Consider the following 16,118-nt stretch of genomic DNA (forward strand, 5'->3'; position numbering starts at 1 on the left):
AGATAGATGGGGGGCAATCAAATCACATATGGTGTCGAGGGCACAGCTGGGGGCAGAGGGTGGTCTATAGCAAGCGGCAACAGTGAGAGAGTTGTTTTTGGAAAGGTTAATTTTTAGAAGTAGAAGCTCAAATTGTTTGAGTACAGACCTGGATAGTAAGACAGAACTCTGCAGGTTATCTTTGTAGTAAATTGCAACACCGCCCCCTTTGGCAGTTCTATCTTGTCGGAAAATGTTATAGTTAGGTATGAAAATTTCAAGGTTTTTGGTGGTCAGGATTCAGACACGGCTAGGACATCCAGATTGGTGGAGTGTGCTAGGGCAGTGAATAAAACAAAGTTAGGGAGGAGGCTTCTAATATTAAAAAACAAGGCTTTTACGGTTGCAGAAGTCAACAAATGAGAGAGCCTGGGGGATGGGAGTGGAGGTAGACACTGCAGGGCCTGGATTAACCTCTACATCACCAAAGGAACAGAGGAGGAGTAGGATAAGGGTACGGCTAAAGGCTAACAGAACTGGACGCCTAGTACGTTCAGAATAGAGAGTAAAAGGAGCAGATTTCTGGGCACGGTAGAATATATTCAAGGCATAATGTACAGACAAAGGTATAGCAGGATGTGAATACAGTGGGGGTAAACCTGTGCATATAGTGATAATGAAAGCGATATTGTCTCTAGAAATAGCATTTAAACCAGGTGATGTCACTGCGTGTGTGGGGGGTGGAACTAAATTGTTAGCCGAGGCGTGTTGAGCAGTGCTAGGGCTCTACAGTGAAATAAAACAATAGTTACAAACCAGAACAGCAATCGACACGGATTGGTGACGTTAGGGAAAGGCATGAGTAGCGGGGTGATCATACAAGTCCAGTGCATGGCTTCAGGCAGCTAGCGGCACGGTGCTAGCAGGCTAACAGAAAGGCCTAAGAGGGATGACGCGACGGAGGGAAGTCTGTTGTGGCCCCCTCGTGCAGTTACATCAGTGGATGGATCAGCAGGGCTCCGTGTGGTAAACCAGGCCAATTAGCAAAATATGTATAGTGGCCGAAGAAATATGTCCGAAGGGCCTCTTAAGCCAGCAGTCCAATGTGCTTTAGATAGCTAGCAGGCCGCAGATTAGCGGCTGTGTTTTCAGGGGTCGCTAGCTGCTATAATTCCAGGTGGGAAAAAAAATAAAAAAATGTAACAAAATGTTTAAAAAAATTGGTTCAGAGCTTTCGGTAGGAATCCGGAGATATCGAGAAGAATAATTCCGACTAGCTCTGATTTGAGTCACGCTGTACAGACTGGCAAGAGTTGTCCGGGATAAAGGTAGCAAAGGATAGCTGACTGCTAGCTAGTGGCTTTGGAATGTATTTGATGGGCCTCGTAAGCCAACAGTCCGTTGTGCTCTAGACAGCTAGCATTCAGGGGACGTTAGCTGCGAAGGTTGGAAGGTGAGAAGGTTCAGAACTTGCGATAGGAATCCGGGGATAGGTTGAAAGGCGTTGTACAGACTGGCGAGAGCTTTCCGAGCTAGAGGTTAGCTGATGACCGTTAGCTGGCTAGTTAGCTGGCTAGTTTATGTTGGAGAGATTCCAGTAATAGAGGAAAATAAAAATACGTTAGAGAAAAAGCAGGTCCACACCACATTGGGTGAGGCGGGCTGCAGGAGAGTATTTTGAAGTAAGGGTTTTGAAAAATGCGAAGAAAAAAATATAAAAATATATATACATGGGACACGACAAGACGAAGGACAAATACGTCTGACTGCTACGCCATCTTGGATTATGTTAGTCACTGTCACTCAGATATCATTAATGTTACATAAGTCATGACAAAATGTTTAGAATTTCAGGAAATTAGCTTTAATACTGAAAAAAATTGCTCTGCACCATGGCAAATTTAGTCAAATTGCATGAAATTTGTTATACATTTTTTTTAAATTCTATCTCTGCCCATGGCAATACGTGTAGAATTTCAGGAAATAAACATTAAAATCTTTTTCTCTCTGACATCAAGATGGGGGCCACAAAATGTTTTTTACCTCTTGGTGGGGGGGTTCGCCAACCAAGTCTCGCTAAGGGCCCCCAAAAGGCCAGAGGCCCTGACAATGAAAATGTGGCCTTAAGCAAGGAATAAACTCTAACACGGAACCCAAACCGGCTGCGCATGTGCGCCATCGTGCGCTATCGTGCATACATTTATTTTGCCCCCCCACACCAAACGCGATCACGACACGCAGGTCAAGACAAACTCTGAACCAATGACATTAATTTGGGGACAGGTCGAAAATCATTAAACATGTATGGCAATTTAGCTAGTTAGCTTGGACTTGCTAGGTAACGTTAATTTATCCGATTTAGCTAGCTTGCTGTTGCTAGCTAATTTGTCCTGGGATATAAACATTGAGTTGTTATTTTACCTGAAATGCACAAGGACCTCTACTCCGACAATTAATCCACACATAAAACGGCTAACTGAATCATTTCTAGTCATCTCTCCTCCTTCCAGGCCTTTTCATCGTTTAACTTATATGGTGATCGCATCTAAACTTTCACTGTATTTATTACCACGACTGCAAAACAGTTAGTCTTTCAGTCACCCACATTGGTATAACCAATGAGGAGATGGCACGTGGGTACCTGCTTCTATAAACCAATGAGGAGATGAGAGAGGCAGGACTTTCAGCACGATCTGCGTCAGAAATAGGAATGAGTTCTATTTTAGCCCTTGGCGTCACAGATGCTCGTTGGCGCGCGCGGTGTGGGTGCAATATTGAATAACATGCATTTCTACATTTATTTTGCGACGCTCGCGCATGCGACGTGTCCGGTCTGGTCAGCATGTTACACTGCTAACTGGGTAAGGCTCTGAAGCTTACCTGCTCCCAGATTGTTGCATGAATAGTATGACAGCGGATTTGGTACTGTGACAGAAAAATATGAATTTCCATTGAACTGATAAAGAGCTATTCAGTGGTACCTTGGTTATGAATGATGTTGAATAAATGCGTTATGACGGTTGTTTATAAATTATACTGGAACACACATAAAGGTGTTATACCTGGTTTCTTAACTAAGCTTCTTGATGCACCCATCCCGTTAGCGGGATCATTTTCATCAACAACCACTGAATTGCAGAGCGCCAAATTCAAATTAAATTACTAAAAATATTACATTTTCAAGAAATCACAAGTGCAATATAGCAAAACACAGTTTAGCTTGTTGTTAATCCACCTGGCGTGTCAGATTTCAATAAAGCTTTTCGGCGAAAGCATACCAAGCGTTTATGTAAGAACATCTCTCTCAGTAGACAAAATATTACAAACAGCTAGCAGCCAAGTATATTGGTCACGAAAGTCAGAAAAGCAATAAATTAAATCGCTTACCTTTGATGATCTTCAGATGTTTGCACTCACGAGACTCCCAGTTACACAATAAATGTTCCTTTTGTTCCATAAAGATAATTTTTATATCCAAAATACCTCCATTTGTTTGGCTCGTTATGTTCAGAAACATCGCATGTCACGACATCGCAGACAAAAATTCCAAATAGTATCCGTAAAGTGCGCAGAAAGATGTCAAATGTTTTTTATAATCAATCCTCAGGTTGTTTTTACAATATATAATCGGTAATATGTCAATCGGAAAGTAGCTTCTTCCATAGGAGAGAGAGAGAAAATGGCTGTTGCGCATGAAAAACTCTGCTGGCACCCAGCCATCCACTGACGCGATGGGTTCTTTCTCGTTCATTTGTCAAAATAAAAGCCTGAAACTATGTCTAAAGACTGTTCACACCTTGAGGAAGCCATAGGAAAAGGAATCTGGTTGATATCCCTTTAAATGGAGGCAAGGCATCCAATGGAACAGAGAGTTTTCAGGAAAAACAGCACTTCCTTGTTGGATTTTCCTCAGGTTTTCGCCTGCAATATCAGTTCTGTTATACTCACAGACAATATTTTGACCGTTTTGGAAACTTTTAGAGTGTTTTCTATCCTGATCTGACAATTATATGCATATTCTAGTTCCTGGGCCTAAGAAACAGGCAGTTTCAAATGGGTAAATTTTTTAGCCAAAAACGAAAATACTGCCCCCTACACTCAAGATGTTTTAAAGACCCCTTCATATAAGGTGTTGCCAAAATAAATGTGTGATTAAATTAATATCAAATAAACTCTAATGTAGTGTGTGATTGCAAGGTCTCTACTGTACAAGTGTATTTGCAAAGGGACATTAATTTGTGTTTATTGAAATGAGACCGAGATTAACATCATTGCTTCTGTGGGATATAGACCTCATTCAGTCAGGATTCTTTCAACAGATTACCTTGAGTGGCAACCTGGTCGCAGAGAATTTCATATTATTCTGTAAGTAACATAGTATATGTTACTTTTCATATTGCATGTATTCATATGTGGATGTCAATCACCCATTTCATAAATGTTACGAATGACAAAAATCTTATTATATGTTACGAATTTGCAAAATATACAACACATAAAACATACTATATGTTACAAATGAGCAAATTCTAGCTAGGTGGCTAACATTAGATAGCTGGCTAACATTAACTAGGCTAGGGGTTAGGTATAGGTTAGGGTTAAGTTTAAGAGTTAGGGTAAAGGGTTTAGGTTAGGGTTAACTAAAATGGTTAAGGTTAGGGTTAGCTAACAGGCTACATAGTTACTAGATGTTGAATGTTGTTAAAATGTTAATGTTGTCTGTGATGAGTTTGCTTTAAGTAATCATCGGTCTTATGTAACCATACCAAACGTAACACATAATACTCATTTAAGTGTCCCAGATTTACATTTACTATGTTACGTCTAGTCTATGAGACCAGGCTGTGAGTGGCAGTCAAAATATGATTTGCACATACACTACATGGCCAAAATTAGATAGACACCCCTTCAAATCAGTGGATTCGTCCATTTCAGCCACACCCGTGGCTGAAATGTGTCAGTAAAACATATCATTTTATACTGCATAGCACAAGTGATGTGTGGTTATGGAAACATATCAGACTGACCATAAAAGGAATTGTGGCTGGTCCAAAAACATCTGTGGCTGAAGCTGTAGAAGCCCAGGCCTAATGACGTCACTGGTTTTGCACTGTCAACTTTGTGTGTGTAAACTTCTGGCCCACTGGAATTGTGATACAGTGAATTCTATGTGAAATAATCTGTCTGTAAACAATTGTTGGAAAAATAACTTGTGTCATGCACAAAGTAGATGTCCTAACCGACTTGCCAGAACTATAGTTTGAAGAAATTAGTGGAATGGTTGAAAAACAACCTTTAATGACACCAACCTAAGTGTATGTAAGCTTCCGAATTCAACTGTTTAATTAAATCAATTTCTAGCCTGGTTCTTGGAAGATGTAGTGTTGAAGAGTACAAATTACAACAAAAAAAAAGCACTCAATAACCGCGTTCCCATCCAGTGTATATGGGAGTAAAGCCATATCGTATAAAAATAAAACCATGACAGCTGTAATGAAACAGGAAGTTTCGGTACAATTGTATAAATGCCGACCGATAATTTATTTGTTCAACATGGTGTGATATTTTTGTGTCGGTAAATTATGCGGTAAAGGAGGTAGAAACTACTTTATGCGCAAATATTGATTTAATAACCATCATAATATTATTTCGCCACTACGGCAAATTTACTGCCCTACCTCCCTAATCTTACTTCATTTGAACATACTGTATATAGATTTTTTTCTATTGTGTTATTGACTGTACGTTTGTTTATTCCATGTGTAACTCTGTGTTGTTGTTTGTGTCGCACTGCTTTGCTTTATCTTGGCCAGGTTGCAGTTGAAATGAGAACTTGTTCTCAACTGGCCTACCAGGTTAAATAAAGGTGAACAAAAATAAAATAATAATCTAAGTAAATTGGAGTTATGCGATGATATGGTGTGTGGTCCTCCCACTACGTCTCGGGAAATAATGCAGTTTATTAGGCTACACATGAAATAAATTATAATGAACTTGACGGTCTTTTTCTGATCGATGCTTAATTGCCATTTTGACAAATAAGTAATCTCATCATGTCGACTCACTAGCCTACCCGTACTGTACCCGCCAGCAGTTGGCTAGAGCGCACGTGCCAAGACCAGAGTAGGCATATTTGCTATTTTACGCAACAGTTTTTGTGACAAAACTATTCGTAGAGTTGAAAATGCATTGGATACACATTGAACTCTAGATTTATTTTCTTCCCGTTTATGAAAACGAAAAACTACATGTTGTGTGCACTACGTCATCAAGTATTGATAAAAAAACTGAAACAAGTCAATTTGGTGGAAATACACCACTGGTAGGAAAATGAACACATATCTTATTTTTGCATGAAAATCTGTCGCCAATTGGATGGAAACCTAGATAATGCTAGCAAGGCTTTAGTGAGGACAGCACAAGTGGGTATGTTCCATGTTTAATTTCCAAATAACTGATGGCAAAAACAATTAAAATATTTACATACATTCGCATAAGCACTCATGGTCTCTGTACAAAGAAATATACATGCAAAAGTAAAGAAAATAGCGTGAAATAAAACCCTTTAAAAATCTTTATGTATAAAACAGGATGAGATTGGCACAAAAAAAGGACAAGAAACAGAAAAAACAACCCAGTCCACATTCCCCTATTTCAACATCCTTATACAACTTTACAAAAAATGGATTAACAAATAAATTAAAGGACATGATATGGTATGGTAATGTACAGGTAACCTGACAATGGGCCACTTCTCTCTGTCTCTCTCCCTCTCTCCCTCCCTCCCTCCCTCTCTCCCTCCCTCCCTCCCTACCAGAAGGAAATATTCCAGTTGTGCATGTTCCTATCAGATAAATCAACATACTTCCCTGACAGCATGGGCTGGTCAATGGGCCTTTTCTCTTTCTCCCTCTGCCAGAAGGAAATTTAGCAAGTTCCTATCAGGTGACTCACTATACCAGTATACTATACCCAAATTGAACCAGGTTGTCTGTCGCAACCCAATATTTGTATTGCAAAAAATAATAGCCAAAATAGAATCTGGAAAACTATTTTTGATGCTATGTTGATAGTAGATGTTGCAATTATATGACAAGGGAACAACATTCCCACCTCTTTCATTGTCAACATTTTTCCCACATTCTTGATGAAGAATGTTAATAAACTCACTGGTTTGAGACCACAAAATCAACCAAATTAGCACGGCTAATAGCTTTATTGAAAATACTGTCATTGAAGAAAAATTAAAGATTAAATTATATATATATTTTTATTTCACTATCCTTTCTACACACTTTCAACTGGTCATTTAAGTTCAGACTGGAGTATTTTTTCATTGTAAAAATTAAATACCATTTTCTTTACCTCAGACACCCGTGACCCATTCAAAACCTGCACTATAATTCCCTAACAGCAAACATAGCAACAACACATTTAATTATATGACAAATCTAACTGACTGTTTGGCCATATAGTGTTCTAATAAAACATTCCACTACTTTTTACCCCAAACTATGGCATCAACTCAAATCTGGTAACAGGACATTTGATTCAGAGATGATGCAGGGTCAGATTTTCCCAAAACCTAATGGTTAATGTCCAGATTGGGGCTAGGGTTAAACCACTAAATTACCCCCCATTCAACCCAAAGGAACAATGTCTGTAGACATCTATCATAAACACCAGAATCATTCATCAGTGTTGTGTTGTGTTTGTAAGCATGTTGTAGAGCAAGGCTCTCCAACCCTGTTCCCAGAGCTACCGTCCTGTAGGTTTTCAACTCCAACCCTGTTCCCAGAGCTACCGTCCTGTAGGTTTTCGACTCCAACCCTGTTCTCAGAGAGCTACCGTCCTGTAGGTTTTCGACCCCAACCCTAATATAGCGCACAGATTTTCTAATAATTAGCTGGTTATTAAGCTGAATCAGGTTAGTTGCAACTGGGGTTGGAGCGAAAACCTACAGGACAATAGCTCTCTGGGAACAGGGTTGGAGAGCCGTGTAGTAGGTTTAGTATGAGGTTAGACAGCAAGCTAGAGGCACCTATAGGTCAAATCATAGCTAGTTCCAACATAGGGCCCTGGTCTAAAGTGGGGCACTGGATGGGGAATAAGGTCCTATTTGAGATGCAGCCCAGGTGTTTGACACAGCACACTTAATCATCTCAATCATGAGAAACAGCTGTAATAGGATCTCTTTTTACATAAATAACTTCATATAAAAGGGGTTTTGCATTCAGCTCATTAACACAATGGCATCCTATTCCCTTTGTAATGCACCACTTTTGACCTGGGCCCTGGTAGGGCTTTATAAAGGGAATAGGGTGCCATTTGGGATGCACTCGAGTACTCCCAATAAGACAAGCCCTCAGGAAGAGAGTGCCAAGTCTTGTTTTAACACTTGACACAGGTCATTTGTAGAAGAGTAATCAGTGAGTGGACATTACCTATTTTTCAACAGTAGTCTACAATGGTCTAGATTAAACAGGTAGGTGAAGTTCAGAAACCCCCTGCATTTCCAGAGATCCAAGCCAAAAATGGAGATCGTTATTGCCTTGTAGACTGGCTAAAGTTACCATAACACCAGAATCAAACCAGACCATAACTTCCAGTCAAACAAAGTGTAAACAACCCTTTTTAGGGTTCCATAGCGTAAAACATTAGAAATAAAGTGAAATGTCATTAATTCATAAAAATATCATTAAAACAATAGCGTAGGACAGGGAAGGTAATGCTGGGACAACTTTGGTATATCAGTAAACTTCTATAGAAAAAGAAAAAGTGACAAATAAAAAATGATTCATTGATCTAGCCATAAGTGCCATGTAGAGGGCGACCCCAGAAGGTTAGGTTACCTAGGAAGTGATAACCATAGGATTCGAATGTCCTATGGGGACACTCAAAATGGCCACCAGCACCCATTATGGCATCACTGACCTGAATGGGGATGTCCGTTCTACTCATTCTAATTCTATGGTGATGAGTTAACACCCCAACAGGGTCATAGGTCAAATAATGAGGACTACTACCAGCGGAGCTTGCAGTACCAAGTACATGCTTTTATCTCTATTTATTACATGTACAACAGATGTCTTCATAAATAGTTGCATAAAATGTTAAAGCCGCAACATTGCACATGATAAGAATGGGGGAAACATAACATACATTGAGTGCATTTACAGTATTCTGTCTTCCTGCTCCTTTTCCTCATTCACTCTCCATCCGATTGACCATCTCTGCTGCCACTCAGGCTCAGTCGCCCAATTGGTGATCTACTACATTTCATTTGCAGGATTATTTAGTCCCAAGAATGTTCTTAAAAGCAGGCGGCCATTTTGAACCATGAGGGACAGAAGGCAGTTAAGAGTCTATATACAAAGTAAGGCTTAATCATCTTAAATCTGCGCAACACCATTTTTGTTTTCTAGTAAAAGCAAAAACAAAACAAATCATTATTTTCTGTTGTTGAGACTTTGCAGCAGTCAGCAGAATCTCTATCTTTACTTAGATTAAGGTTTCTTAGATTAAGTACATAAGCGCAGCAATTGGAAAACTCTGATTAGACATAAAACTATCTCAACAAAGTGGAGGAGCTCAGTCAATGGATGAGTCCTCTCCGGGCTGTAAAGTAGCGTAGCGACTTTCTACTGCTGAGCGTTTTTCTTCAATCTTCTTTTGAAATGTTAATTTGAGTTTTTTTGTTGTTTTTTTCAAAAACTTTTTCAAAAAGTTGTGAACAATATTCTCTCTCTTTATACATTGGTTCTTTAAGAAAGGGGGTGTCTCAAAAGTCTTTGAGTCACATATTGTAAAAGCACAAAAACAAAACGTCTCTCTCTTTCTCTGGCAACAAGAGGGAAGGGATGGTTGCTTTGTGCTAACACTAGCTTCCTTGGCAACACTCTCTCCTCTGAAATCTCTGTTTGTTTGACTCTCAGTAAGATAGAGGACAAATATGTTACTCCATCGATTTGTCAGTATTTTTCTTGTTTTAGATTTTTTCTTCTTTCGAAAATCAGTTTTAGTGTAAACAAGCAAGCAGCAGTAGACTGGTGAGGACATTGTTATCCTTGTTTTGATTGGCTAAGAACTCAGTGTGTGTTCTCTCAGGGAATACTCTGATTGGCTAAGGACCTCTAGGCCTACAGGCCTCATGTTTTGATTGGTTGAAGGACCACAGAACTCTTTAAAACCACAACATATCTGAAAGAGGATGAGATCAGCGAATTTCATTTTCCCCCCACCTTATTCTTTCTCTGAGATGTCCAGTCCCAAATCAACCCCTAGTCACTACCCCCTAGTCACCTCATATAGATCTGAAAGGATTTGGATAGGTCTAAGCAATATGGTTCTATCAATCCCGTCTCCACCTTGTCTTCTGAGAGGTTAGGTGGAAATAATATTGCTTATACCTATTAAATCTTTAGATCTGCACAAGCAGCTAGTGGGAATGTAGCGAGGAGTCCGTTATGGACTGGACGTCCTGTTCTCTCCTTCCTATTAGGGTGGTGGGAGGGGGCATCTCTCTCCATCGCTCCATCCCTCACTCAGGCCAGTGGCTGTAGCCGGCTGTGTAGTAAGCTCTGTACCCCTCCGATGGGCTTTGCGTCTGTCTGGTGCTTCCTCCTGTCTATGAACAGCACTAGGCGAGACGTGTCCAGACACCCACCTTCCACCCTACCCTGTCCCTGGACGTCTGCTAACTTGGCCTGGCCCTGGACCCAGGGCTCCTGTAGACATAGCCCAGCCGGAGGCCTCCTGGACGGGTCGGCCCTCAGCAGCAGGCAGACAAACTCCCGGGCCCCCTGGGACACGCCCTTGAAGTAGTGGTGGGGGAAGCTGAAGTCTAGCTGACAGATGTTCAGACACGTCTCCTCCACGCTCTCATCCAGGAAAGGAGAGGCCCCGCTCAGGAGGACGTAGGTCACAACCCCCAGACTCCAGAGGTCAGAGGTCAGGGCGGCTGGCTCCCCCAGGACCAGCTCGGGGGAGGAAAACTCGGGGCTTCCCAGGAGAGGGTGGATGTAGTGGGCACTGTTGAGCTGGACGGCATCCCCGAAGTCAGTCAGTTTGACCATGGGCTGGCCGGACGAGGTGTGGGACACCAACAGGTTCTCAGGCTGGGGGAGAGGAGGGAAAGAGGGAGGTGAAGGAGGGAGAGCGATATGGGGGAGGGAGATAGAGTATAAATAGAAGGTTTAGAAAAGAGAGAGGTGGAGAGAAAGTGAGTGAAAACAGAGGGGAGATATGGGATAGTATAAATAGAAGTAAGAATGGAGGCATTAAAAGGATAGAGATAGGAAGAATGGAGACATTAAAAGGATAGAGATATGGAGATATGAAGGAGAGAAATAGAAAGGAGAGACAGAATTGAAAAGAAAGATGATGAATACCACAGTACAGTACCTTTAAGTCCAGATGGGCTATCCTACAGTTGTGTAGGTAATGTAAAGCTTCTAGGATGTTCCGTAGGTAGCTGGCCACTTTCTCCTCAGTCAGATTCCCCCAGCTGACTATGTAGTCCAGAAGACGACCCTGGTCAACCCTGTAGAGAGAAACACACACGCACACGGGTCAAGCAGATCTGTGAGAATGTTGAATTCTACTCTGTGTGTGTGTGTATTCACATCTCCAGGACCAATCTGTAGCTGAAGAGGTCTAGGAGTGCTACCAGGTGTGTGTGTTCATGTTGAGCGATTAACCAACATGGAAATGGAGAAGAGACAGAAGAATCTGCGATGGAGAGGGATATAGAGCTGTTGCTTCGTGAGGCATCTCTACCTGAACACAATCTAAGTGATTGATAGTTGGTATTCAGCAGTCATAAAAGTGTGCCTTATTTACTTTGAAGAACTACTAAAATAGTGATTTTGTCAGACAGCGTAGGCAGCAACTCTACAGAGATGAGATGATGACTTGGAATGAAATAATAAAGTCATCAAATAAAACAAATGTAATATACACTGAGTGTACAAAACATTAAGAACACCTGCCCTTTCCATGGCATAGACTGACCAGGTGAAAAATATGATTCCTTATTGATGACAGCTAAATCCACTTCAATCAGTATAGATGAAGGGGAGGAGACAGGTTAAATAAGGATTTAAGCCTTGAGACAATGGAGACATGGATTGTGTATGTGTGCCATTCAGAGTGAATGGGCAAGACAAAATATTGAAGTGCCTTTGAATGGGATATGGTAGCAGGTACCAGACGCACAGGTTTAAGTGTGTCAAGAATTGCAACGCTGCTAAATTTTCACATGCAACAGTTTCCCGTGTGTATCAAGAATGGTCCACCACCCAAAGGACATCTAGCCAACTTGACACAATGGAGTCAACATGCGCCGGCATTCCTGTGGAATGCTTTCGACACCTTGTAGAGTTCATACCCCGACGAATTGAGGCTGTTCTGAGGGCAAAATGGGGTGCAACTCAATATTAGGAAGGTGTTCCTACTGTGTTGTACACTCAGTGTACACAACAGCTGAAATATTTCATTCAATTACAGTAATGTGAATAAATGATGGTTAATAAGTGCTAAGCAGTAATGGGCGGTCACTACCATCATGGGCCTAATTGTTTTATTCTGTGTTGTTAGAGAATTCAGTCCACAAAATGCATAGTGTATTTCATGTAAAAAAAAAATATATATATATATATTGAAATCGAACTGACCTCAAAAAGCACTAATCACTCAGCACTAGTGTGTGTGTGTAACTCACATCTCCAGGACCAGTACGTAGCTGCTGGGGGTCTCATATGTGTCCAGCAGTCTGACAAGGTGTGTGTGTTGTAGTCTCTGTAGCAGGCTGAGCTCCTGGGTCACCTGGTCTCTCTTCATCAGCTTCTTATTGACCAGCTTGACCGCCACCGTGCGTTTGCTCGACTTGTGGTCACAACGCTTGACCACAGAGAACCGGCCCCTGGGGCAAGGAGAAGAGGTTACGGTGGTCATCTTCAGGCTGATTCTTCATCATTATCATTGAAACGTCATTAATAACCCCTTGAGGTCGATGTCCCGCCCCGTGGTTATCAAATTAGCATAATATAACAATGTGTTAGTTTAAGGGGTTAAATACATGTCAATAAAAAGAACACATTTTTCCTGATCTTTCTTATATCTCTCAGACACTTCAGAACAAACTTCCTTTAGGTTTTTGGGGGGGACTATCTTTTGTTCCATGTAGTGAATCTGTTATTCAATGTGTTTGTATGGGCTAACAGCAGTAAGGCCCAAAACATTTTTTTCATCAAATACATATACATTACAAGTCAAAAGTTTGGACACCTACTCATTCAAGGATCCTTCTTTATTTTTTACTAGTTTCTACATTGTATAATAATAGTGAAGACGTCAAAACTATGAAATAACACACATGGAATCATGTAGTAACCAAAAAAAGTGTTAAACAAATCAAAATATATTTTATATTTGAGATTCTTCAAAGTAGCCACCCTTTGCTTTGATGACAGCTTCGCACACTCTTGGCATTCTCTCAACCAGCTTCACCTGGAATGCTTTTCCAACAGTCTTGAAGGAGTTCCCACATATGCTGAGCACTTGTTGGCTGCTTTTCCGTCTAACTCATCCCAAACCATCTCAACTGGGTTGAGGTCGGGTGATTGCGGAGGCCAGGTAATCTGATGCAGCACTCCATCACTCTCCTTCTTGATCAAATAGCCATTACACAGCCGGGAGGTGTGTTTTGGGTCAGTGTCCTGTTGAAAAACAAATGATAGTCCCACTAAGCGCAAACCAGAAGGGATGCTGTATCGCTGCAGAATGCTGTGTTATCCATGCTGGTTAAGTGTGCCTTAAATTCAAAATAAAACACGACAGTGTCACTAGCAAAGCACCATCACACCTCCTCCTCCATGCTTCACAGTTGGAACCACACATGTGGAGATCATCCGTAAACAAGGCGGTTGGAACCAAAAATCTCAAATGTGACTCATCAGAACAAAGGACAGATTTCCACCGGTCTTATGTCCATTGCTCGTGTTTCTTGGCCTAAGCAAGTTAATTTTTTTACTGGAGTCTTTTAGTAGTGGTTTCTTTGCAGCAATTCGACCATGAAGGCCTGATTCACGCAGTCTCCTCTGAACAGTTGGTGTTGAGATGTGTCTGTTACTTTAACTCTGGATTTATTTGGGCTGCAATCTGAGGTGCAGTTAACTCTATCTAATGAACGTATCCTCTGCAGCAGAGGTAACTCTGGGTCTTCCTTTCCTGTGGCGGTCCTCATGAGAGACAGTTTCATCATAGAGCTTGATGGTTTTTGTGAAGGCACTTGAAGAAACTTTCAACGTTCTTGAAATGTTACGCATTGACTGACTTTCATGTCTTAAAGTAAACTGTCGTTTTTCATTGCGTATTTGAGCTGTTCTTGCCATAATATGGGCTTGGTCTTTTACTAAACAGGGCCATCTTCTGTTTACCACCCCTACCTTGTAACAACACAACTAATTGGCTCAAACGCATTATGAAGGAAAGAAATTCTACAAATTAACTGAACAAGGCACACCTGTTAATTGAAAAGCAGTGACTACCTCATGAAGCTGGTTGAGAGAATGCCAAGAGGGTGCAAACCTGTCATCAAGGGAGAAGGTGGCTACTTTGAAGAAAAATACATAACACTTTTTTGGTTACTACATGATTCCATATGTGTTATTTCATAGTTTTGATGTCTTCACAATTATTTTACAATGTAGAATATAATTTTAAAGAACGGGGAAAAAATTGAATGAGTGTGTGTCCGAACTTTTGACTGTAGATTTTTTTTATACTTCAAGGGGTCTTAAAATTCTAAATCAAATACCAACATTATCCTTGCTATGACACCTTCTTAAAATGTTTTATATAGCTTAGCAGTACCCCTCCCCTCCCCCAGCTTAGACAGGGTTTAGACTCTTTAGTTAAGTACAAGAGTACACACACACCTAGGGGTGTCAAGAACAGAGTGTACTGTACCTGCCCAGCTCTGCCACCTCAGTGTAGTGGGACTCAAAGTTGTCCTTCCAGCTCACCCTGACCCCATCATTGGACACAGCTACACACAAAAGGGGAATAGTACAGTTAGAAGAGCAGAGTCATTTTGACTCAATATGAATTTAAAATATCAGCCATTTTTAAAGTCATGCCCCCCTCCGTACTTGACTTTTCCTAAATATGCAAGTCATTTATCGTTACATGACATTTATTACTGCTTAATTACTGGCCTGTGGCAGTATGTATGTACGTGTGTGTGTGGTCTTACCTAGCACTCTGAGGATGGCTGATGATGTCACTGAGCCCAGGTCGTTAGCGGCGACGCAGGTGTAAACACCGTCGTCCACCGAAGACACACCTACTATCCTCAGTGTCGCTTCGCCCGTCTCACTGACACACACACACACAACACACAACACACACACACACACACACACACACACACTTTAACAGCCAATAACCTTATTGTTTCACTGTCTCACAAACAAGTGATACCTCTATGTAGTGTGTGTGTGTGTGCCTGTCACCGTGTGTATGTGTTCCTCTGTGTGTGTGTGTCACTCTCTCTGTGTGTACCTGTAAGCGATGCAGTGGTGTCCATTGTTGTTCAGGGTGGTCTGGTCAGGTCCCCTCCAAGTGACAGTAGCTTTGGGTCGGCCACACACCTTACACCTCAGAGTCACACTCTCCCCATTGTCACACGTCACCTCACTCAGGGGGACCAGGAACTCTGGTTGAACTAAGGGTCAAAGGTAAAATGACATCATCACTGAGCAGCTGAGAGTGCCAGAGGTTGTGTCAAAGTGAGAGCATATCATTTATTTACATTCATTTGTTTGTTTTTAAATGTGTTTTTCTGTTCATTCTTTGGTTATTATTTAATATTGTACAATAAAATGTATTGTTTGTACGTGGAAAATGGTCATGTACGCAAACAATATATGTAGATCTGTATATCAATTCTGTTATATTGAGGGGATCTTTATTTAGACTACACAATGAGAGACTTACCATCATAGATATAGTTGGGATTTAGAAGCTGAAAAAACAGACAGCAAACCAAACATCAGACATCATAGAAGTACGTTTTGTGTCGTTCTGATATTCTTGGTTGGTTACTAGTAACACATCAACAATAGCACAGCCTAGCT

The 16,118-nt window shown here is 41.1% G+C and overlaps 1 protein-coding gene across 7 annotated transcripts in view; it reads right to left on the bottom strand.

The window, feature by feature from the left end:
* Positions 1-6,406: 6,406 nt before the first annotated feature.
* Positions 6,407-16,118, bottom strand: part of LOC109908624 (triple functional domain protein) — a 122,415-nt gene continuing 112,703 nt past the window's right edge. For all 7 annotated transcript variants that reach the window (XM_031793332.1, XM_031793334.1, XM_031793336.1 and 4 more), the window contains 7 exons: positions 15,979-16,006; positions 15,544-15,706; positions 15,236-15,357; positions 14,950-15,028; positions 12,701-12,901; positions 11,383-11,521; positions 6,407-11,096 (listed from right to left, as the gene is read on the bottom strand). In XM_031793332.1, the coding sequence (XP_031649192.1) occupies positions 10,524-11,096; positions 11,383-11,521; positions 12,701-12,901; positions 14,950-15,028; positions 15,236-15,357; positions 15,544-15,706; positions 15,979-16,006 (1,305 nt within the window). In that variant the 3' untranslated portion in view covers positions 6,407-10,523. The remainder of the gene's footprint in view (positions 11,097-11,382; positions 11,522-12,700; positions 12,902-14,949; positions 15,029-15,235; positions 15,358-15,543; positions 15,707-15,978; positions 16,007-16,118) is intronic.

The sequence above is a fragment of the Oncorhynchus kisutch genome, linkage group LG17 (genome assembly GCF_002021735.2).
Source record: "Oncorhynchus kisutch isolate 150728-3 linkage group LG17, Okis_V2, whole genome shotgun sequence".
NCBI lineage: Eukaryota > Metazoa > Chordata > Actinopteri > Salmoniformes > Salmonidae > Oncorhynchus > Oncorhynchus kisutch.